This window comes from Sinocyclocheilus rhinocerous, unplaced genomic scaffold (genome assembly GCF_001515625.1).
Source record: "Sinocyclocheilus rhinocerous isolate Xijiao unplaced genomic scaffold, SAMN03320098_v1.1 scaffold6010, whole genome shotgun sequence".
Lineage (NCBI taxonomy): Eukaryota > Metazoa > Chordata > Actinopteri > Cypriniformes > Cyprinidae > Sinocyclocheilus > Sinocyclocheilus rhinocerous.
Window position 1 is genome coordinate 65,321 of NW_015640038.1, and position 25,111 is coordinate 90,431.

Below are 25,111 nucleotides of genomic sequence, written 5' to 3' on the forward strand. Positions count from 1 at the left end.
GAAGTAGAGATGAGTGGGAAGGAAGTAGACAGGCTCCTGCGGGAGCGGGCACTGCTGCGGCAGTGGGAAGTAAAGATACAGGCTCCTGCGGGAGTGGGCACTTCGGTGATAACTGAAAAGAATCTCTGGCTCCTGGGTACCGCTGTGGCATCTGAAGAGAGAAAGTGGCTTCTGCGGAAGCGGGCACTGCTGTGGAATCTGAAAAGAGAATGTGGCTTCTGCGGAATCGGACACTGCTGCTGTGGAAATGAGCTGATGAGGGTTTGGTATGGTTGGATTAGTGACTGGAGATTGAAGATATAATGAAGTGGCCTCTTTTCAGTTGGTCTGTCTTGCTTGCTTAATGAATAAGAGATTGATTTGGTATCTAGCACTGATAGGTCTGATAAGGTTGGGTAGATTTTTGGATTGAAGCAGGACGTGACGGTGAGTTCCGAGCATCTGAGGAAACCAAAGAAGGCCAATATGAACATGCCGTCGAGCGTGCGGGCGTTGTGAATGGAGTGGTAGCCGGAGGGTGGAAATGCATTTGGTTAAGATATCTAGAGTTATTGGCTGTCTAGCGTCTGGGCGGGTGGATTGGGCTCTTTGGATGCCTTTGATGAGCATGGATGTCTATGAGCTGGCTATTTCTGGGGAGGGTGAGCCGAACATGAGCTTGTGGAAAAACTGAATTCTGCTTAGGTAGCCTTTGATGGAGCTGGCTTGGAGTTATTCGTTGGCATTGAGATGGGAGATGAATGAGGTGAAGGTGAGCATGGAAACATCAGGGAAGGGCAGGTTGTAAGCATGGTGAATTTTATTTATTTTTTTAAACCATTCCAAGCGGTTAAGTAGGATTGGAGGGTCCTGGGGAGACGGCCTGGAGAATAGAACTGAGGGAGTGCTTCGTTATAGCAATGCGCTACGATGCTGGTGGTGAACCATTCTTTCCCCCACAGGGCCGCTGCAGCGACTAGAGGATAACTCGATATAACTCTAGATGCGTGGCTGGGATGGAGCCGGGAGGCGAGATGATCAAAAATAGTCTAAAAGGTGGATGGGGTAAGGGATTGCGTAATTATTGGAGAGAATCTAGCAGATAGCCTCTGATAACATTTTGAACATTTTTGGTTTGCTATGGGAGCTGGAGGCCACTGAAAAGAAAAAGGGGTTATTAGGAGGATAACTCGATATAACTCTATATAACTCTAGATGCGTGGCTGGGATGGAGCCGGGAGGCGAGATGATCAAAAATAGTCTAAAAGGTGGATGGGGTAAGGGATTGCGTAATTATTGGAGAGAATCTAGCAGATAGCCTCTGATAACATTTTGAACATTTTTGGTTTGCTATGGGAGCTGGAGGCCACTGAAAAGAAAAAGGGGTTGTTAGTAATGGGTGGAAAAGACTGAGATGTGTGGGCCTTTGTTGCAGGCGGAGGCAGCCTCTAGGCCACAGGAAGTAAGCTGGGTTTGTGACATCCTGAAGAGCCTGTGCCGCTAGCGGAGGCTATGGTAGCTGGAGGCCACTGAACAGAAATATGGTTATTAGTAGCATGAGGGAGCGGAAGAGAAGTGGGCCTGTGTTACAAATGGAGGCAGCCTCACGTTTGCTTCAGCTGCTGTAGCTGTAGGCCATGGGAAGGGGGTGGGGTTTGTGACGTCCTGAAGAGCCCGTGTTGCCTGCACTGCTAGCGGAGGCAGCCTCACGTTAGCGTCTGCTACGGGAGCTGGAGGCCGCTGAAAGGAAAAAATGTGGGTTAGAAGTAACAGGATGGAAATACTGAGATGTGAGGGCCTGTGTTGCAAGCGGAAGCAGCTTCGCGCTTTGCTTTGGCTGCTGTAGCTGTAGGCTGCGGGAAAGTGTAAGGGTTAGTGACATTTAGCGGGACAAGCTGAAATGCCTGGGTAGCCTGCAGTGTTGCCGACTTAGCAATTTGTTTCTAGATTTGGCAACTCCTCAAGCCTTGTCCACATTAATACGTTTCCATTGAAAACGCATCTTTTCCTCTCGTTTTGGACTTCCATCCACACTAAGACAAGGAGTCCAGGAAAACAGCTTTTGAAAAGCTCTCTAGAGCAGATATATTTGAAAACGCTGTTTTCACGTTGTAGTATGGACTGTGGAAACGGAGGCTTTTGAAAACAATGACGCATGTTTAGTCATGTGACGCATATTGTACCAATAGATATGTTTAACCGGTAACGTTAATTGTGCAGTTATGTGCTATTCACTTTCACACTGTTGCTAAAGATATTTACTTTGCACACTCTTCATATTACAGTCCTAAAAAGACAACAGAAAATTGTCTTTTTAGAAAAAAAACACGAGGGCAGTTGCGTTTTAGATCCATTCGGAGTGAGCGTGCCGTGGATGATGAAATATTTCCGTAAATGAATTGATCCTGGCAGAAGAATTGTGTGAAACTTATTATGTCTGTTCCGTCTGTATCATCTCAGTGAGGTTTAATACATGCACAGTAAGGCGAATGTAACACTTTCAGACATTTCAGTGTGGATGATAACTTTGGAAAAATGCCTTGTTTGCTTCATGGTTACAAAATGGCATCAACATCCATTTATGTCATAACTTCGTTTAACTTCGCATAACTTCGAGGAGAGCCGGGTCTTGTGCAGGACGAAGGTGGTGTCGAGCAAGGCAAGCTCAGGGCTTTGGTCTATTGGCCACCTTGGCAGCTGGAGTGGATTTAGGAGTGAGGTTGGCTAATTTGCAGGGTGACAAATAGATCGTACAGATCCGCTTTGTTTACCCTCCGCGAGAACGGTGCGTTGGAATTAATCAGCATTTGCCTCGGGCTTAAATACTGTCCACTTTCCAATCGGAGGAGTTGCTGGTATGGCCGAATGATACGAGAGCAGTGTGAGAGATTGATAGAAGAGCGTGTGGCTGGTCGAGAAGAGCGGCGGCTGCGATGAAACTTGGTGCTCGTGTCTGGCGGAGAAGGAGTGATCATGGGACCTGCAAATTGCAGCGGAGGATCTGAAAAATCCCCAGTATTGGTCTCGTCGTTGGACGGGAAAAATTGGGTCTGTGATAAAAAGGCAAAGGAGCGAACCGAATGCTGGAATACTGTAGAGAATGAAGGTAAGACGGCTTGGGCTATTTATAGAAGTTCTCTCTCGAGCTGATAGGATAGATGGTGTAATTGCTGATGATGAATTGGCTGGGTTAATTATCTGAACGTGCTCCTCCCGAACTTTGTTAATAAAACATCATTTAGTTGATCTATAGTGGATGATGGTCAAAGTAGCCTATAATGTAGTCTATTAACTATGCATAAAAACCTGTCTGTTTACTTAATTAACAGATATGGGTGTCATGCCATAACAGTTTTAATACGACTGACTTTATATTTAATGTGAATTTAACAGAAATTTAATGTGAATAAAAACATTGTAAGTTAGGCTACTTATCATAAAACTTTCATTGAAGAGAGCAGAGAACATTTACATTATCAAAGAACATTTTCACTGACAGCCTAGAGTTCAAGCTAGGTTTGCCAACCGTCTCGTATTTTGGGCCTAATTGATTTGTCCCGTACGTGACTTCCCTTGTCCGCTATGCTGATCTAACCACTGACTGATACAACAGCAGCAGTGCTGATCACTTGAGAATGATCACTGATACCTGTCATCATCCAATCACAGCCCCCCTTCACGCAGTATACGTTAAGTAAATCAGAAATCGTGAACATATCTGTTCGAGGAAGGCTGCGCAATCCTTTGCCGGCTCGTCGCTCCCGCCTCCTAGCAAACGGTGCTAACGCCAATTCCGTCCGTGTTTTCACTTCAGTAAATCAGTTTTGGTGAATACAAACTACGTGATTATTTTTCATGAGTCCAACATCCCGCCGCGCAAGAGACGTGACCAGTAAGGGAAGTCGTCTTTCACTATTGTAATGTTGTTAAATAGAGAAAAACATTTTATATTTAAGTAACTAATAGCATAATTCTTAACCTTGGACCTTATTCTTGAAACACAAAATGAACAATAAAAAGGTGTCAAGCACCAAAAGCAGCCCATATCAAATCTATAAGCTGTCTTTAATTGAAAAATACACATTTTCATGCATACTATATATGTGTGTGTGAGTGTGTGTATACACTGTCACAAACCGTGCATTCGTAAGCTCAACAGCATTGTGTGTGACTGGTTATAATGCAGCGCTGTACAAACGCGTCCGTCTCTGGCTCAGCGCCAGCCAGTGAACGCAGATTTGAATTTAGCAGCTGATGATATGACGCGCTGAACGATTTAATCACGCTGGTGTGATTGTATCAAATATACAAAATATTATTCGGCTATTTTTTGTCTTTTGGAAGCTGCATTCAAAATCCACTTGGCTCAAAAATCTGTCTTTGAATGGGCATGACGCCTCTGCTTGCAACATTACTTGGCAATATTTTAAAGATATTACTTTTGGTATTTTGCATGGTCTGTTATTGGAGTAGTGTCACCGGGGTGAGAGTTTTAACTCCCATTCACTTGGAATAATAAATGCAGAGACATATATACACCGGGGGAATCCCCCATCTCCCCGCCCCTCTGAATAATAATTACGTATCATAACGTAACTTTGTGTAAACGTTATTTGGCCATTTTTACTTGGAAAAGAAGCTACACGTTTTTCTAGCATTCGAAAAACAATGGATAAGCCTGAAACGATAGAAGTAGTATTGGGGATGAATTTCATTTACAAATAAGGTAGGAAATGTGGATACTTTTAAATAAACAACCAGCCACGTTTTTTCCCTCTTTGAGTGTGTCGTAAAAGACGATGAGGAGATGGTGGGGGGGTCATAATCTTAGCACTCAGCATACCCGGTTAAAAAAAGTCACCGCTCACCACTGAAGAAAGTGCCATTATTACAATTTAAAATAACTCTTTTCATTTTTAATGTATTTAAAAAATATTTAATTTATTCCTCTGATGAAAAGCTGAATTTTCAGCAGCCATTACTCCAGTCTTCGGCATCCTATGATCACTCAGAAATCATTCGAATATGCTCATTTTGTGTTCAAGTAACATTTCTTCTTTTCAATTTTAAAAGCAGTTTTGCTGCTTCATATTTTTGTGAAAACTATGTTTTTGGATTCTCTGATTATTAGAAAGTTCAAAAACAAACAAACAAACAAACAAAATTAAAAACAGCAACATTTATTTGAAATACATATTGTTTCTTTGGTAACAATGTTAAATGTAATGCCTCCTTTCTCAGTTAAAGTACTAATTTCTTTAATATTTAATATTACTGCAGAATTATAAAAAAAAAAAAAAAAAAGAAGATTAATGCTGCAGTCCGTAACTTTTTTTTGGTTAAAAATGATCCAAAATCAATTTTTGAGCAAGTACAGTACATAACCAGGCAGTGTTAAAAAAATATCTCCTTACCTTAGCTCAATTCACAACGGTAAGCTTATAATAATGTTTTCTAATTTGAGTGGTACTGGTAGGAATTCACGGGAAATTCGAGCACGCCGCCACGTCATTACATCACGTCTGTAAACAAAGGCGGCGTCCAGGCTAGTAGGCTATAATGCATGTGAGGATGCTGCAGGTGGCAGATCATTAATAGCCTTTTCTCACAGCAGCTAGAATAATTAAATTTATAATTTTGATGCCGGATTGTAGGTAATCCATAAAGGATTATGCGTTTATGAAACACATGTGACTGAAATTAGATTACATTCCTGTTTTACATGTGCATCTGATTACAGATAGCACAAGATTACACAAGATTTGTATTTTAAAGAGAACCAGTTCAAAGAAAGAATAATTAGCTTTTTGGGTTAAAATAATTTATTTATATGAAATTCGAATGGTATGACAACTAGAGATTAGACTGTACAGAAATTTAAATCTACATGCTAATACACACCACATACACGTAGTCAGGCAATGCTGATGTTGTTAACATTAACAATTTGAGAACAGTATAATAATAATAATAATTTGCACGGTTTGATGTGATATGAGTTAACCGATAGTTAGATTTAATCACCATTGGTAGCGCACGCAATTTATTGTAATGCTTTTTTCCTCAGTTGGCCAGAACAAAAGTGGCAGACTTGTTATTTGTTCAGATGACAATATCCGGTGAAAATTCTTATTTGGGTCATATACTCCAAGACGCAGGCTGAAATCTGAAGTACAGCATCCACACCGGTGCAGTGATTGACAGCCACACATACTCCTCAAAACATTAGATTAATCCGCGCTGGAGCCATGCGGGTGCTCAACCCACGCAAAGAAGATAATTCTGCAAATAACTGCAATTGCATGTTTCAAACAGAGATGGTGGTGACAGAGAGGCAAAACTTACAGACTGCAGCTTTAAGAATCCATTTAAAATTAGATTGTGATTCCCAGAATCAGATCGGATCATGAGGCACCAAAACATTCCCAATTAATTGTAATGTTTTATGTTGTTTTATGTTAAATCTGAAATTAAGTGTAAACATTGACTCTAGCATACCTTCAGTCCATTCTGTGGATTCATGAGAAAGTTTCTTCCGATGTCATCAAACATAATTGTGTTCTTCCTGTTGTAGAACTCACTATATTTACCCCATATGACTCCTAAAGGCTTCACCTGAAACATTACAAGTACACATTATGCACTAATGGGACACTGGGGTTTAAAAGACAATTAATATTAATTTCTACTATTGATTTAACTGCACTGCCACTATCGGACGAGAACAAAATTTGAACTGAATTGAGCAGGAACTGCAACATTGACACTGTTATTGAACTGAACTAAATTAATATTGAACTGACTTATAATGACTGACTGAATGATGAGACTATTGCCTTCTGTAAAGCTGCTTATTGCTGAATTAAAATACAATTCATAATTGATTAATTTTGCAACATGGACAGTGTTAAAAACTGAACTAAATTGAGCTGAATAATGGCACTAGTGTCTTTGTAGAGCTGCATTAGAGTTGAAATTTAATTTGTTTTATAATTGATTAATTTTATATCATTAACAGCTATTTTCATGTTTATTAATGTGATGTTGCTTTGAAACAACATGTACTTTATAAACAATTTATACGCTATAACTCTAAATAAATGTGACTTGACAGAGACAATGATGTGTTGTTGTTTTTCTAGAATGTCTGACCTCTACGACTCCTCTTTTAGGTGTGTGCACAGTGATCATAGCTGCACTATCCAACATGAAGGTGATCTTATAGTTTGGGTTGTCAGTCACCCCCAGTTCCTAAAAAAAAACAGATCCAATATGTTAATGCAAGTAAAGGAGGCCTCAACAGTATCATCATAACCTGAGGCACATTTGAGGCTTGTGGGAAAACTGCACATTTCAGTGAAAAATCATTACAGCGCATCATAATATTTATATGAATTATGGCCTTCCATTATAATGCGGAAAACAAAATATATAATTGGACCTACTTTCATTTTAGCATCAATCCACTTCATACTTGTTGCAGCTGAAAAGACATGAAAGGTGAACAAAAGATCTGAGTTCTTGAGCATCAGGAAAAGATTCTGCAAGACTTAATTGTCTAGATAGATACTTACACCAGATGACAATATCGTAGTCCTCATATGCTGATGTAAGAAATTGATGCAAGTATGGTCTCATCAGCTCCTGGCCTGTTTCTGCACATGACTTATGATCTACATTTATAGAAAAAAAAACAAAAAAACATTAACAATATACTTGGGATGCACCGATACCATTTAAAGACCGAGTACGAGTACCAATATTTTTTTTCCTGGTACTCGCCGATACCGATACCTGTTTTTGGGATGTGGCAGTTTCCAAGTACTGACAAAGTGAAAGTAATAATTTTAGGACAGCTTCTCTGTAATTATGAACAACCGTAACTCAAAACTATTTTTTTTTCTGCTTGTCACAAGGTTGTCAAAGTATAATCCATTTTCACAGTATCTAATAATTTCCACAACCAAACCAAGGGCATAATAAAAAAAAAACAAAACAAAAAAAATATCTATCAACCTGTCACAAAGTTGTCAAAAAGCTACAAACTAATTTCAATGAACAAATATTTATAAAACTTTGTAAATGTTCAATGTTGTGTAACAATCAAAAGTGTACAGCGAAATATAAGTGAACTGTCTGATCACGGTAAGCAACACAATAATTGTAAGTGTACGTTTTCATAAGCCATTAGTTAAGGATGTTCCTCAGAACATTTGTACAGTATGTTTTTGATTTTGCAATAATTTTTGTAAGATGAAAAGTACAAAAGGCAGTCAATCAGTTTGGATTTTTCAAAAGTAAGTGGCAGGGTTTTTTCTTTTTTAAGGAACAGAAGCATCTCTGCATGTTCAGCTACAAGCCTGCTTTTGTTGTCAGTCAGAATGTGTGACACTGAGCTGAACAGTCTTTCAGTTTCCACACTGCTGCATGGGGCTGAAAGATATTTTTGTGCCATTCGAACCAGAGCAGGAAATCGCAGATTATTGACTGCCCAGTACATAAAGGGTTTCTCTGAACGATGCATAGTGGTCTCTCCAAGGTATGCTTCCATTTGTATGGTAGTGGCTGTTGGAGCTCTGTTCTCAGATGTAGATGCACATCCATCTGCAATTTCTTCAAAAACACTGTCCAGACTGCTACCTGGCTTGTCACTGTGAGACCTTTTGTCAGCTGGTGCGCCATGTGTCTCAGGTGTGGCTGTCTCTCCCACAAATTTTTTTTACAGCTCCAGTATCAACATTTCTTGGGCCTGCCTGACAGTGTCTGTGTTGGAGAAGAATCAATCTTTATACCTTGAACAAAAAACAATGATGACATTAGCATTTGTTCTGTGCAGTTAAAAAAATATAAGAAGAAATATAAATTACTCTTGCATTTTTGAATCTATTTCCCTATCACCCCATTTAATCTTTTATATTTTATTATAATGAGCAAATTAATTAATTAATTAAGATTGAGCACAAAAATAGGCCTATTGATTACCTCGTATCAAGTAAACTTGCAATGCAGTAAAGCGGGTTTTGCTCCATGTTGGAAAAGCGCCTCTGCAAAGAATCTAGCGAAGTGCTCTTCATTGTTTTGATTCCGTGGTCCTCATCCATTTGTTTCAGCAACAGTCTTTGTAGCACAGTGACAGCAGGAATTACATCGGAGGCTAAAGCATCTGAAGAACTCACTTGACGAGTCATTTCCTCATAGGGAGCCAAGACATTTACCATCTTCTCCATAAGATTCCACTGGTTTGCAGTTAGAGTGGCAGGGAGCTCGTTTTCAGACACATATACTCCAATCAACCTTTTTTGCTCAATCAGAGACTGCACCATGTAGAATGTGCTATTCCAATGAGTCTGCTCGTCTTGCTGATGTCTTTTTATTGGTTGACCGAGCGGTGTCTGAATATCCTGTAACCAAGAGTATGCCAGGTTGGAGTGTTTAAAGTGGCCGACTATTTAGCGCCCGACTCCCACAGCCTCCGTAACACTGCGCTGTGATAACAGACCCTCTGTGACGGTCAGCTGCAGAGTATGTGCCACACACAGAAGACTAGAAACTCCGGCCTCCTCCATGCACTTTACCATTGTCACGGACCACAACATGGACAGAACTTTTAGGAGTTGCCCAAGTTGCAAGCATTTCCTCAAATACGCTCGCTGTCGCTCGACCCGTATGTGAGCCCCGAAAATGCTTTGCATGAAGCCTGATTTGTCGTAGAGTGAAATCGCCATCTATCCATTGTGCTATTAAGCTGATGAGAGACACTGGATTTACACTACAACTCCAAATGTCAGTGGTAAAGCTAATTGCTTTTATGTCATGCAGCATGCTCACGGCATGCTTTTTCACTGCGTCATGTATTTGTGGCAATACGACATCTGTGACATGACGGCGACTGGGAATCTCATACTTCGGCTCCAAAACATTAAGGCAGCGACGAAATCCCACGTTATCAACAACTGAAAACGGTTGATCATCAAGAACAATGAATTGGGTAAGCACCTCTGTTATTTGTTTGGCTCTCGGGTTATCTCTTGTCATTTCCTCTCGTCTTGCAAGGGTTTGCTGCATTGCTGAGTGCTAACGTTACTGCTAGAGGCAAATTCTGTGTGCTCACTTTTGTGTTTCAGTTTCATTTGTTTTATCAGATTACTCATATTATAAGTACCACTTTTTGTACCTCCTCTTGCTATTTTTGCAAAGCAAAGTTTGCAGTCTGCCATGCATGGGTTGTTTTGAAATTTTGAAATATTTCCACACCGATGAGCCTGACATTCTGTTGCTGCTGCCGAAGTCGGTGCACTGAAAGTTCTGTCGATGACGTCACAAGGTATCAGTCTTTGGTATCGGAGTGTTTTTACAAGTACAAGTACGAGTACATGAGCTCAGTATTGGGCGCGATACTGACACTGGTATGCCTATAATATACTCTACAACACATACACACAGATTATAGGAGGGTGTACTCAGTTTTGCAACAACATTTTATCACTTTGATAAGAAAAATCTTATTTTCCTGAATAATTTTACATGCTACTTTGGTACTTGCTGGAACATTATATCTTCAAAGAACCCTAATATTTCTTTAAGTAAAGATTAATTGCTGTATTAGATGAGTTTTAGAGGGGTGAGTACTTCATGCTGAGTACTGTATATACTGTATGAGGTCAAAGAAAAAAGGGGTTTATATACACTAAAAAAAATATAGTCAGGCATATTCAAAACAAGAATAATTTAATGACATACTAAAAGTGCAGCCCACAAATACTAATTAATTGTAATTTTAAATCTTTATACTTTGCCACCATCCTTCAAACAACTAGATTGCCTATTTGTCAGCAAGTTTTTATAACAGCTGAGTAAATGACAGCAGAAGCAGATGTTAATAAAATGCATAAATAAAATGCATTTTATTCTACTGTTCTGATGTTCCCTGTCATGCATGCTTAGCTTGTCACTTTGTTTCTGATATGCTTTGCCCCAGCAATTACTGCTTGCAGCTATATTTATGAATACCTTCGGTTTGCCAACATAAATTGTTATCAGGATACATGTTTTGTGTGGAGAATCCTCTTAATGGTCTCTCTCTTGAGCTTGTGACATTTTGAAGGGAGACTCTCTGTTTAGAAATATTGGTAAGCTATTATTCTGACAATTGCAAGCCTCAATACCTTTCTCACTTCCTTGCTTGAGTGCCACCCAAGCTATTGGGTTTACTTTTTGGCAGTGCCTAGCAACTTTTGTGGGCATCTAAAATAAATCAATCAATGTAACAAAACAATACATAAATGCACAAAAATATTATGTTTAACATATTTGTTAATTCTAATTCTATTTTATCTATTTGTTTTATTTTTTATTAAAAAAGCTCTCTTAACACTTGCACTGTTTTCTAACTGCTTTTTTTCATTTAAAAAAGCCTCTGACACTCTATATTCTTTTTTTCTATTCTACTTGTTTTCTTTTTATTTATTATAAAAAACCCTCTAACACTATTGTTCCCTATTCTTGTTCTATTCTATCTACTTGTTTTCTTTTTTTATCTTTATTTCTTTTTTAATTTTGTTTATATATTTTTACACAAATGTACAACATATATAAAAACATTGAATAAGCGTTGTATGAATTGTATATGTCTGAGGGAAATGTAGCCTACTATTTAAGTTAAGGGAATGTGTTTTTTCATCTTGTTTGATCCATAAAACACAATGTCAAAAGCTGTGCTACTATAATGAATTTTAGTTTTAATTTTAATGTGTTGTATTATATTTGTGTGTTTCCATGAAGTGAAAAGATGCATGAAGAGATTGCACGGTCTCTCTCTTTTTGAAGCTTAATACGACTAAAGTTCACCGAAAGCTTTGAAACGTGTAATGTAAACTACAGTAACGTTAATATGCTTATTTGAAGTTAACATGGACGTGTCGAATGGGTTTTTGCGTGTGTAAACCTTTGCACTCCCGTGAAGTTAAAAGTTGACATTAAACGCGTCTAACAACCTGCCATGCTGAAATGTCGCTCTTTTCAAACGGGGCGGATTACACAGCGTTTCTGGTATTGCGGTCAAGCCAGCCGCGCTTTGAAAATACACGGTCAAGCCAGCCTCACTTTTTTTTGACTTGCGCGTGTAATCGTGTACTTACGGTACGGGTGCTGAGAGCAGTTGAGCAAGAAGCTGTCATACCGACGTTTCCTTTATACTTTTGGTTATTTTAACTTTTACTTTTAGTTTGTAAATACATTATTTTTGTACATAAACGATTGTATTGTACATTAATTATTATAAATAATTTATTAATGTTTATAAATGTTAATATTAATGTGTTTTATTGATTGTTTTTTTTATTTAATGTTTGTGTGTGTGTGAGTGTGTATATATATATATATATATATATAATGTATGTACATATGTGTGTGTAACAACAAAATGCGTCCAAGCACTTCCACTGTGTCCCATATTCCAACAGTCATAAAAAGTGTCCCTTTATAGGTAGCTCATTCTTTCAATTCATATGTATTCAGAGTGACCCTGACTACAGCGTCGGCGCCACGGGGGGGCCTGGCCCGGCCACCTCGGTCACTGTGCCCCCTCACCTCTGGTGCCGTCTCCGTAGTGGGCGCCCTGATTTTAGTCGGTGAGGCAAGGTACTGCCCTGGGAAGGTCTCCCAGGCTGTTAAATACACAGATTAAAAGCGAAATGTTTTCATTTCGGTTCGTTCTTAGCAAAAAAAAATATTTTTCCCGTTCAGGTTATGCAGAGTGAAATAAGAACGGTGCTGCATTTAGAAAGAATTCTTATTAACTTTGCTATTATTCTTGAATTTTCAAACTGCTAACACTTTGCACTTTCGAATTATGCCTTTACTGTATGACCAAAAATTACGGAGTAGTCTATTTTATGATTCAGCTGTTTGATCGCGCCGGCGCCTCACGCCCACACTAAGCTACTGCATTCATTGGAAACAGCGCAGCCGTTCACCGTGCCGTTCGGCGTGAGACCCGGTCCACTGTGGCATATTTTTGAAAGCAGCCCCACCCCCCCCCAAAAAAAGTATAAATAATACTTTTAATAAATAATAAATTGTGCCTGCCCCCTCACTTTGTGCGCTCTGGCACCGACCCTGCCTGACTATCACTCTATTCATTTGCAAGGCATTTTACTGTATAGTTTTGGAGAAAACTAAAAGCAAAATCACCCCAAACATCAAACTCCATTGTTGCACTTGGATTATTTCCTATATTCCAACACTCATAAAACAACCCGATCTCATGAAACTGCGTATAAATAGTATGCCAAATAAAAAATTGTTTTTGAGAAAAGTCATGGCAAATTCACTCCAAATATCAAAGTCCATTCTTGCACTTACACCATGCCTCATTTTCAAGCACTCATAAAAATATTTCCTTTATAGGTTTGCTCATTCTGTCAATTGATATTTATTCAGAGTGACCCTGCCTATTACTGTATTTATTTACAAGTCATTTTACTGTATAGTTCTGAAGAAAATTTAAGACAAACTCACCCCAAAAAACAAAGTCCATTCAAGCACGTAAGTGCCTCATTTTCAAGCACTAGATACATTATACACACAATGACTTCTTGCATTTTACGTTTTACTGTCATTTAATGTATGTGAATACCTTCTTTTTAACCATAAGAACTGATTATGTTCATCATCTCAAGCTTTCAATAAAAAAAATAAAAAAATAAATAAAAACTAAGGAAAACTCTAAAAATATATTTGTTCCAATCAAAACATGAACATGACAGTTTTCTACTATTCACACTCAAATAAAATAATAATAATAGCAAACTATGTTTTTTTTTAATGTCTTTTTGAACTACAAAGATAAGGTATACATTTCTAATTAGGGTATTTTACAGGGTGCAAGAGTCAAATTAGTTTAGCCAGCTCAATCTTTTCCTTTAAACGTCAATAAAAATATAACTTTGCAGACTCTTAATTGCAAGTGTTTATGTAATTGTTTTATTAGCTTTTTTAACACTTGTTTGAAACTTACATACTCTAATTTACAGTATAAAATGTTTCTTCTGTGTTTAGCATATAATTGAACTGCAGTCATTTCTTTTCTATACTTTACTGGCCTTTTTTGGTGCATGTTATATTTTCAAGCTACTTTTACTTTGTATGAGTTTTGTGTAACCTGAGAACCGCAGTGCTAAAAAGGATCCAATTTGACAGGTAGTCATGTTTCCAAGACAGTGATAGGCTTTCACATGCTGTCAATCACTTTTTTTTCTGTGACGGCCTGGGGTCCGTTAGAGCATCGATCAATAGGCTATATGAGCGATTGTTTTAAAAGTACTTTAAGTCAATCTAAAAGACATTTCTGTCAGTTGCGTTGCCAGACTGCTTGTGAATTGCCAATTCTTCGCATGAAGGTGCTGAAAAGTATGCACATATTATGCAAACAGGATGAGCAATCCAAGGCACAGGTAATCATGCAATTAGCCATGCATTACAAGTAAAGGCTATCATGAAGCAAGATATATAGCCTACTTATATATATATATATATATTTCGTCAGGAACTTTTGTCAAGTTTAGTTGCTATTTAACCAATAACAATTAGGCCATATTACCTATAAAAAATAGGCTATATTTGATTTTTTTTTTTAAATACTACGTTATGTTAGCGATTTATCTTAGTATTATCGTTGGTGTTGGTGATAGATTTAATCAAACATTTGTACAACTCAGCTCGGTTCGAAAGAGATAAGATTCTATAGCCTACAGTATTTATAATGCAGAACATATATGACGCAAATATGTGGACACATATATGATTTATATGTGCACATAAATTAACATGTATGACGCTTTATGTGTGTGCACTCATGTGTGCATGCAAGTACTTAAGAACTGATTGTACAATTTTTTTACAATAAAACAGACAGTAATAAACTTGATTGCCAAATAATTTATTTTTGAAACAGACTGAATGAAAAAGTAAGTCATTATTTGTTCGTTTGATTGGCAATAAAAAAATTATATGCATTATATGTAAATAAAATGTAATTGCTAAGAAAATATAAATGCATTGTTAATAGATCAATTCGCAAGCTCAAAATATAACTTGTTTTGTCCATCCCACCATATTCATTGCTAAATAGAGAGGCTAAAAGGAGAAGCTAAATGACTAGGTAAATTGAATAGCTAATAGGAAAAACAGCAGGGAAATGGAAAGGCGAATGGGAAACATAATTGCCCTTATTAGACCTGTATTCGTAATTCTGTTTGTGAATCCATTCATTTTTTTCTCTTTTTAAATTGCATTTTTTAACATTTTGAAATTTACCATTTTATTTATGAATACATTCATGTATTTTTATGTTGATGATCTACTCAATGAGTGTTTTATGTTGTTGTTGAAAATTCCTTTATAATATTAACTATTTATTGATGTATTAATATTTCATTTATTCATTAATTGTTTTCATGATTAGTCTTTTTTTTTATTGGCCATTAAAAGATCAAATAGTACATTACTTTTTTTCTTTTGTCTTTATATAATGAATTATATTGTAAAAAAGTTAATTAATGCCTATTTTTGTATTGTACAATTAGTTCTTAATTAATGGAATGCTTTTTAACTATTTCTGTGAGACTTGTGCTCTTCCATACTCTTCCATAGGAACACAATGGGTGAAAGAATGGGTGAAACTATAAGATAATTTTTTGAAACTTGAAAACAAATACAAAAAAAAAAATGCTAAAAAAAAAAGTTACTTTAAGTTATTCTCTCTCTCTCTCTCTCTCTATATATATATACACTGAACAAAATTACAAACGCAACACTTTTGTTTTTGCCCCCATTTTTCATGAGCTGAACTCAAAGATCTAAGACTTTTTCTACAGTAAATGTAAATGTAAATGTAAATGCGCTCCATCTGAAAGCACGTGCTGGAGATTTACTACTAATCACAAAAGCGCCTTTACTGAGGAGATGCGCATGAAAATCGCATTAAATTTTTTTGCACAGCCCTACTTGTAGTTAGATAAGATTATTCTTATTTTCTTCATTTTTATTTGACAGTATAATTTTTCCCTAAACATAGCACATACCGAACCGTACTGAAACCGTGACTCTAAAACCGTGATACAAACGGAACCGTGAGTAAGTTGAACCGTTCCACCCCTACCACCTTCTAAAAGCGGTGCTAAGGTTGCGACTGAAAAAACAACAACCACCCAACCCAAAAAGACAGTTTGATGTGGACAAGCTGAAGAACGATGCAGTAAATCACCAATGCCAGCAGTGCCTTGCAAATGTGCTTCAAAATCCTGAGAATGGTGCAGTGGAAAAGCAATGGTCATTCAAACATATGGTGATATATTGTGCCGAAGCGATAGTAGGCAGGTGAAGATACCTGGAAACTGACTGATAAACATAGAACCCCTACACAGATTAAGGAATAAGCAAGGCCCGATTAAGACAGACAAGATGAAACAACAAGGTATCAGATACTTGACAAAAGAGTGAAGAATTTCTGCTGAAGATACTTTGCAGATGATATTGCTCTACTAGCAGAGTCGTGGGAGAAGCTACAGCAACTTACTACCAGGCTAGAAAGATTTGCACTTAAGATCGGTCTTTGAATCAACATCAAAATGACCCAAGTGATGCAAATGAGTGGGGAAGATGAAGATCTACTGATGCCAATCACCACTGACCAGTTGCTCACTGATATAGACCAGTTCACAAACTTGGGCAGTATGATCACACAAGATTAATTTAATTAATTAATTAATTAATTAAATATTAATTTAAACAATTATTATTAATAAATTATTATATAAATTAAATAACAAATTAGGGGTGTGCGATATTGACAAAAAAATGATATCTCGATAAATTTCTGGGATTTTATCGATAACGATAATTAGACGATATTTTGCCGAGTGTGTTATTGTGCACACAATTAATCTTTTCCAATAAGTTTTATGGCCATTTTTACCTTTAAGCCATTTTTTCTAAAAGTGTGCACCATCTTTTGAGTCAAATTCTTGCATTTGGGCTGTTACCAAGCAAATGAAATCAGTATCAAGAAAATGCATCTTTGCAATGTAGAGGAAACACAGAAGCTGCATCTGAAGTGGCATTTACGAACTGCACTGGCTACCTATTAAACATCGTATAGATTTTAAAATCTTGCTTATTACTTATAAAGCCCTGAATGGCTTAGCACCTCAGTATTTGAACGAGCTCTTGTTACATTATAGTCCTCCATGTCCGCTGCGTTCTCAAAACTCTAGCAATTTGATAATACCTAGAATATCAAAATCAACTGCGGGCAGAAGATCCTTTTCCTATTTAGCACCCAAACTCTGGAATAACCTACCTAACATTGTTCGGGAGGCAGACACACTCTGTCAGTTTAAATCTAGATTAAAGACCCATCTCTTTAACCTGGCTTACACATAACACACTAACACATTTCTAATATTCAAAGCCGTTAAAGGATTTTTAGGCTGCGTTAATTTGGTCAACCGGAACCAGGAACACTTTCCATAACACCCGATGTACTTGCTACAACGTTAGAAGAATGGCATCTATGCTAATATTAGCCTGTTTCTCTCTTATTCCGAGGTCACAGTAGCCACCAGATCCAGTCTGTATCCAGATCAGATGGTCACTGCAGTCACCCGGATCCAGTACGTATTCAGACCAGATGGTGGATCAGCACCTAGAAAGGACCTCTACAGCCCTGAAAGACAGCGGAGACCAGGACAACTAGATGAGCCCCAGATACAGATCCACTGTAAAGACCTTGTCTCAGACGGCCACCGGGACAAGACCACAGGAACCAGATGATTCCTCTGCACAATGTGACTTTGCTAGCCTGAAATTGAACTGCTGGTTTTGTCAGAGGAGAACTGGCCCCCCGACTGAGCCTGGCTTCTCCCAAGGTTTTTTCTCCATTCTGTCACCGATGGAGTTTTGGTTCCTTGCCGCTGTCGCCTCTGGCTTGCTTAGTTGGGGACACTTCATTTCCAGCGATATCGTTGACTTGATTGCAAATGATTGCAAAGATACTATTTAAACTGAACTGAGCTGGATGATGACATCACTGAATTCAATGATGAACTGCCTTTAACTGAAAAATGAGTGTTTACTATTGTCATTTTGCATTATTGACACACTATTTTCCTAATTAATGCTGTTCAGTTGCTTTGACACAATCTGTATTGTTAAAAGCGCTATATAAATAAAGGTGACTTGACACCCGGTAGCAAGTAACAAAACAACATTAAACTCCGGCAAGAAGATAAAATCCTTTTTGCAAAATCATAGACATGTATTTACAAATCAAGTAAATTGGAACACAGAATGATCTTGGAGAGAGCTTTACCGAACTGACTGTCGTAACCGAATGCGACCAGGGTTTAAGGCTGAACGAATGACTGACAGCCACAGCGGAGAAAAGAGTTTGTGTGAACTTTAATGTAAGGACTTAAATATTCATATGTAGCTCACATTAAGCTATCGTATGGCTTCAGAAGTAACACAGAATAATTCGCACAATCCGAAAAAAAACACAAAAAAAATCTCAGATTTGGATCGGCCCTCTCTGACCGATACCCGATCCGAGAAAAATGGCACTATCGGAGCCGATACCCGATATGAATATCGGATCGGCGCATCCCTACAAATTAACGGTGGTGATACAAAAAAATGTTGACTCCATACCAGGTTCTTCGTATCTTTTGTTTGTGTTTTTGTATTCACCACCATTACTTTGCCTTAGTGATGTTCAATACTGGCGAACCAGTATGAGTATGTTTTACTATTACTTGCCTGTAATTTGTACTATATGTTAATTGTTTATATTTAAAAAAAAATGTTTTAAGTGTGTATGTAGGATAGTTTTTTTTTTTCTGACCCTTATTTTTTCTTGATTTGTTTTCAGGCTCTTGAGAACAAAATAATCATATTTGTGAAAAATGAGCTAGAAAGGTTTAAGAAAATATTAAAAAAAGAGAACACACAGTACTTTGTGGAGGACTTTATAGGGGATATGTGCAGTATCAAAGAAGCAGCTCTTGATCTCACACTCTACTTCCTGAAATATATGAAGCAAGATGAAGCTGCCAATATTCTACGAGGTAAGAGAGGTCATATTGTCACTTATAAAATGAGAGAAATTAAAATACATGAGAGAAAAGTACAGTAAAATGTTTTTGTGTATTTTCTATAATATTTCACAAAAAGCATGCAATGCACGGCCATGGCTCACTCCTTATGTCACAATTCCCCGCTCTCTCGCATGAAGTCCCTATCATTACATTTTGTTACTGTGTTTGTGTCTAGATGCCCTGGTCTTCATTCATCAACAACGGCTAATATCTCGCCTGACGAAGAAGTATGAATCTGTATCTGAAGGAATTGCTAAGCATGGCGACTCCACACTTCTGAATAACATCTACACAGATCTCTATATCACTCAGGGTTGTAGTGAACAGGTCAATACTGAACATGAGGTGAGACAGATTGAAGTTGCTTCCAGACGTCATGAATCACAGGAGATACAGGTTGAGTGCACAAATGTGTTTGAAGCACCTGAACAAGACAAGCAGATCAGAACTGTACTGACAAAAGGAGTTGCTGGCATTTAATAGACTGATTCATGCAGTGAAAGAACGCACTATAAATGCACACGCACACTAGTCTAACCTGCTAGGTGTTTTGTTTGCTTTTCGCGATATTCTAGATAATATCAAAATCGCACATCGTTAAAACAACAATTACGATATTATCGCAGGCTATACATATTGCACACCCCTATACTGTTTTGATTTTTATAATGCATTGTCTTCTTATCGATCCACCAGTTCACATTTAAAGCTCTGCTTGTTTGCAGTGTAAAAACATCGGTGGATTTTCGCATTTGTCTGAACTCTGATCAAAACAACAGTTTTATTGAAATTGCACATTCATTCTCTGCCAGCAGGTGGAGCGTTTGGTAGAAATATGACTGTTTCCCCGGTAATGGAAGAACACAAAGTAGCAGCACCAGACTTTGAACGTGCAGCGCTGTGTTTATTTAATGAAATCATAGCCTTTTGAAGTTTAATCATCACATTTAGCCATATCACAATTCTGGTCTTTCCGTCCCCAAATTTAAGACCTCTTGAAATCAAAATTAAGACTTTATTGTACAATTTAAGACTTTTTAAGACCCCGCGGAAACCCTGAATATAGACCAAAAATGGTCTTGTCACAAACCTGGTTCATTTGAATGGTCAGAGTATGAAATAAAGACAATTGTATTTGTGGCATTCTCTATTTCTGCAGTCTTTTAGTTATTGATCTATTTTGCTGCTCAAAGGGTTTTTGATACTGCTATTAAAATTGTTGCTCTTACTCTTGTAGCACTTTCCATCTTTAACGGGAGAAAATTAACATGAACAGAGCATATAAGGGCTTGAATGAAGGGCGTTTTTTTCTAGATAGAAATTTTAGAGAATATAACATAGAAAGACCAAACAACCCTCAGCGCTTGTGGTGTGTACAGCTCTGTTATTTTGACACACTGCTGACTTTAAACTGTAGAAATGGTAAAATGGTTCTACCGTTGTCAGATGGTCCAGTTGGATTTTAGAATGTCTGGGCTAGATGGATAGCCACATATATAATCAGAAGCATGTGTCTGGGTTTTAAAGACTCACCAAAGAGCGTATAGTCAATATCTAGAACGAGCAATCTTTTTCCAGGTCTTGGGGGATTTAACTCCTCAACTTTATAGTCTTTCACCCGACGAGCTATCTTGGCCAAATTCTCCTCTCTGTATGAAAAGAAAACAAATATTCTTTGATGTATAGAAAGTAAAAAAATAAAAAAATAAAAAACTTTGTAACATTATAACATTAGAATGAATGAATGAATAGATTAATGAATAACTGGGTGTCACTGGCCTGTTTTCAACCTCAGTTACTTCGTCTTCAATGTCAAAGTCATTGACCACATCATCATTTTCTGGTGGAGGCGCCAAGACATCTTCCTATGAAAAGGGAACTAAGGTTATGAGATCCTTCACAAAAAATAAAACTTATTTTACGAATATAGAAAGCTTTAAAACTGTATTTTATCAGATAAAATCTAACCATGTTAAAAAAATTACTGGGTGGAGGCTACATCATTTAACAGCTTTCAGAAATATATGATTAAAATCAATAGTATTACCTACCAGACTTTCTTCTCTGGTTCCCATCATCATAATTTTGGTATTGGGCTTCAACTTCAAGTCACCCAGTTTGACATCATCATCTGCTGGTTTACCTTACAAAATAAGAGAATTAAACAACAACCTGTGTTTTGTTTTGTTTTTTCTTCTTTGCATATTGTGTATCAGTGTTGTTAAAGCAGCACTATGTAACTTTTGGCACTCTATAGCGGTTAATAAACATAACTGCACACATCCCGCGGAAGAACATTCCAACCGGAGCTACTTTTCTAAGTTTATGTCTATGGCGATTAGTGGTGGAAATTTTGATTCTTTCAAGAGATTCGTGCGATTCACGCAGGTATGTGTTACTTCGCAGCGGTGACGACCAGACCAGGCTACAATAGTCCAAATATAAGTACTTATTATAAGTCAAGTCAAGTCAAGTCACCTTTATTTATATAGCGCTTTTAACAATACAGATTGCATAGTGCTGCTTTAATGCTGCTCACCTTTCACTTTCAGTCCCAGGAGCTTCTGTCGTTCTGGGAGAACTCCTGTGAGAGATTTAATGGACTGTTTCAGATCCAACACAGTGTCCTCCTCAGACAGTGTGCTAATGGAGTACTCCTGTCCACCCCACTTTATAATAACGGAAACAGACATGCTGGTGGGCAAGCTGTGAAATATTTTATTTGTGTGTTTGTTATTTTTTCGTTATTGAGGTGATTAAATTATCTGTCAGCCTGTCCGAAACACAATGAAAACTTTATGGAGTGCATTAGCATATAGATGTTACCTTGGCAACGCTACACCATCAGAAGAGGTCCACTTGTCAAAACACAACAAAATTAATGGGTCAGGTGCTACATTACTGTAAAAAACAACATCAGCTTAAAACATAAGCTAGGCTTATGTCATGAATAACAGACTGAGCATTACTACATTTATGTGCTTGTAAAAAATGTATCTACTTGTAGATTTATTTGTTTTGCAAATATTTGTATTAAAGACGAGGGATGAACGGATCTGGCTGGCATATTGCTTTTAGTGAACAAGCATGCATTAGCCAGTTAGCTTTTAACTCATTAAGCTCTTTTTCTATGTAATGCATTTCTCACACTTGATCTGACTAATCGTAACCACACCACTAACTTCTCGATTAATTTCATCCAAGTCATCTATATCGGACAGACAAAAATAACAGGTAAATCCTGTAAAGGTTTCTCACTTACATAAGATACAATTCATTCAAAGCTGAAGCTGACTGCTGACACACGAGAGTTGCTTTGTTCTTCTTCTCTCTGCTTATGACTGCCTGACTACTGCGACCGCTGTGCCTACTGCCACCTGCTGTTGAAAAGTAGATCAAATAAATGCATTTTATTTGATCTACTTCTATAATAATAACTTTATTGGGAGTTATTAGCATATTGCCCGCCCACTTGTTGCGAGCGCAGACCTGGGAAAACTTGAACCCCCCACCATTTATTATTTGCCACTAGGTGCCGCTTTTGGAACGGTAAAAATAGCTACAGCACTGTGCTCACATGCTTTATCAGGCATTACATGATGAATGGAAATAAAACCGACCAATCACCGCAGATTAGCGTCACGCAAAGGAGGGGTTTGGAAAAATTAATCGTTGAGCCAATCGTTTGGGAGTTGTTGAGCAAATAAGGTAAAAAAAAGTGTTTTTTGACGTTGCATGCATATCAGCCTGTTGTTGGGGACTCCCAAAACCAAAATATAAACCTTTCATAACCCATAGCACTTTAACTGATTCGGAGTTTCAAAAAGCTCCGTTGATACTGTGTTCTTTGCTCGCTTTCTCTATATAATTTATTCGTTGTTTGAATAACCGTGGAAATTAAATCATTACAATTAATAGGCCTAACTTTCAATGTTTTTATTAAATTGTGATCACGTTAAATACAGTTATCGTCGTATTTAATACATTTCATGACATGACACCCATTATCTGGTACTTGCCAAAAAAGACGGGTTTATGATGTGCGTTGTTAACAGATTACACTATTAGGTTACTTGGAATTGGGTCAACCTCCGCTTATGGAGAGAGAAATAAGTTTTCAAAAGCATCCCCCCTCTGCTTTTTTTACAAATGCACCCTGGTTATAATACTAACTTTATAATTGCATAATTATGTTTCTACTCCAATTAGTCTTTTTTGACATATTTATATTTATTTTTCTGTCATAAAAACTTAACATATTTTTCAAACATACATACTGAAGAACAGTAAAAAGTATAATGGCTGCATCTGAAAGCTCTAAAATGCAGCATTCCAAGGCGTGAAGGCATCAAGGCACGTCCAAATCTAAATTCTGCTTCACTTTCTGTCTCCTGAGGTACCTTCTTCTGATCTAATTCTTAAGGCAGCATAGATGTATCCTTTGCTGCCTTTGATATCCCACAATCTAGGGGTGGGCGATATGGCAACAATATCATATCACAATTTTTTTTAAAGAAATATCACGATTCACAGTTTTATCATGATTCTTTGTCATGTTGGTTTTTACTATTTTGCAAGTTGTCTGATAGGGCTGGGCGATATGTCAAAAATATCTTATCGATAATCGCCTTTAAAAATATCGCGATATCCGATAATATCGTCTACCCAAGCTCCACCTCCACTACGCCCGCCCCGTCGAGACAACATTGCCGACATGCACCATAAACACACACCAGGTTCAGTTTGGTCTTAATTATTGCCACATTAAAGTTTGGTTTTACTTTTCTTAGTTTGTGCTTAAACTAACAGAAAGCTTTGCTGTTATGTTGGTGTTGCTAATAATTTCCACACTTATCAAATTTGTGTTTTAAATGAATTTCGTTTTGTGAGGAGAACTGTTGAGGAAAAATAATAGAACCCAATTTTAAGTTCATCATGTTAAAGTTGGACATTCTGGCGGTGATTGTAAGAATGATAAATGCATGTTGATATCATATAGTAATGTCTTGAATAAAATATGCCTATTTCTGATGTTTCTCTTTCTTTTTTGCATTATCGCGTGTGTAGACACATTTCATGATGGTAAGTTTAATTTCCTTGGTTATAACAAATGTAGCGTTGTTTTTAAACTTGTAGTCAAGCTATAACGTATTTGATATTTATCATACATGACTAAAATCATGCAGGGGTTAAAAACTAATTCTAAGCAAAAACGTTAAGGTTTTTTTTCCTTTCTGGTAGCCTAGTCTCTTTTGGCCCGTTTTGAATTAAATAAAAATAACTGCTTTATTTATTTAGAAGCAGGGGTAATTTAAAGTTAATTTTTGTATTTTAATTTTTATAATTTTTATTTTATGAATCAAAATACAACAGTCACAATATAATATTCAGTGTTGGGCTGCCGAAACTCCGAACGCGTGCATGTTGAGGGGCGAGCTGCGATATAGGCCTACTATAATGTCTTCATCCGTTTGCAGCAAAACTTTATAGTTTTGTTGCATATGAATTAAGAATTTATAGTGCTATATCTCAGCTTAATTAAACATAATTATACTGTATACACTATTTAAAAAATCTGTAAAAATATTGCACTGAAATGTGCGCTGAAGGAATTTGCGTATTTTAATTATACCTGTCATGTTTGTGGTTTTTCATCATTATACAGTCTGTTTAAATAAATATTCAGAAACACATGCAGTGCTACTATTTGTTTTTTTTTCTGTTGAACTTTTATTAAAATGCAGATCAAAATAGAATAGGCCTATACCCTAAATAAAGATCAATTATATTGGAACACATCTCCAAAATAATTGCATACAGAGATGCACTTTGCCATTACAGTCAGCACTGAACAACAGGCAAATAAAATATAAACGGAGGTTACAAAAGTGATTCAGTCAAGATCAGTGAGGGATTTTCTTTTCTTTTGTTCTTTGATTAACATTAATGACTGGCGGCAGCGGCTGCTGTCAATGCAC

At 37.3% G+C, this 25,111-nt stretch overlaps 1 protein-coding gene across 2 annotated transcripts in view; it reads right to left on the bottom strand.

Moving 5' to 3' along the window:
• The window catches only part of LOC107752275 (ubiquitin-like domain-containing CTD phosphatase 1), a 26,973-nt gene extending 4,483 nt beyond the window's left edge, over positions 1-22,490 (bottom strand). Inside the window, exons 1-10 of one of the 2 annotated variants that reach the window (XM_016568207.1) lie at positions 22,396-22,490; positions 21,960-21,991; positions 21,673-21,839; positions 21,185-21,276; positions 20,913-20,998; positions 20,667-20,782; positions 7,554-7,652; positions 7,425-7,462; positions 7,132-7,230; positions 6,478-6,594 (exon numbers count right to left, since the gene is read on the bottom strand). In XM_016568207.1, the coding sequence (XP_016423693.1) occupies positions 6,478-6,594; positions 7,132-7,230; positions 7,425-7,462; positions 7,554-7,652; positions 20,667-20,782; positions 20,913-20,998; positions 21,185-21,276; positions 21,673-21,826 (801 nt within the window). In that variant the 5' untranslated portion in view covers positions 21,827-21,839; positions 21,960-21,991; positions 22,396-22,490. Of the gene's footprint in view, positions 1-6,477; positions 6,595-7,131; positions 7,231-7,424; positions 7,463-7,553; positions 7,653-20,666; positions 20,783-20,912; positions 20,999-21,184; positions 21,277-21,672; positions 21,840-21,959; positions 22,035-22,395 lie in introns of both variants that reach the window. The other variant, XM_016568206.1, reaches the window with a different exon arrangement.
• Positions 22,491-25,111: the final 2,621 nt, after the last annotated feature.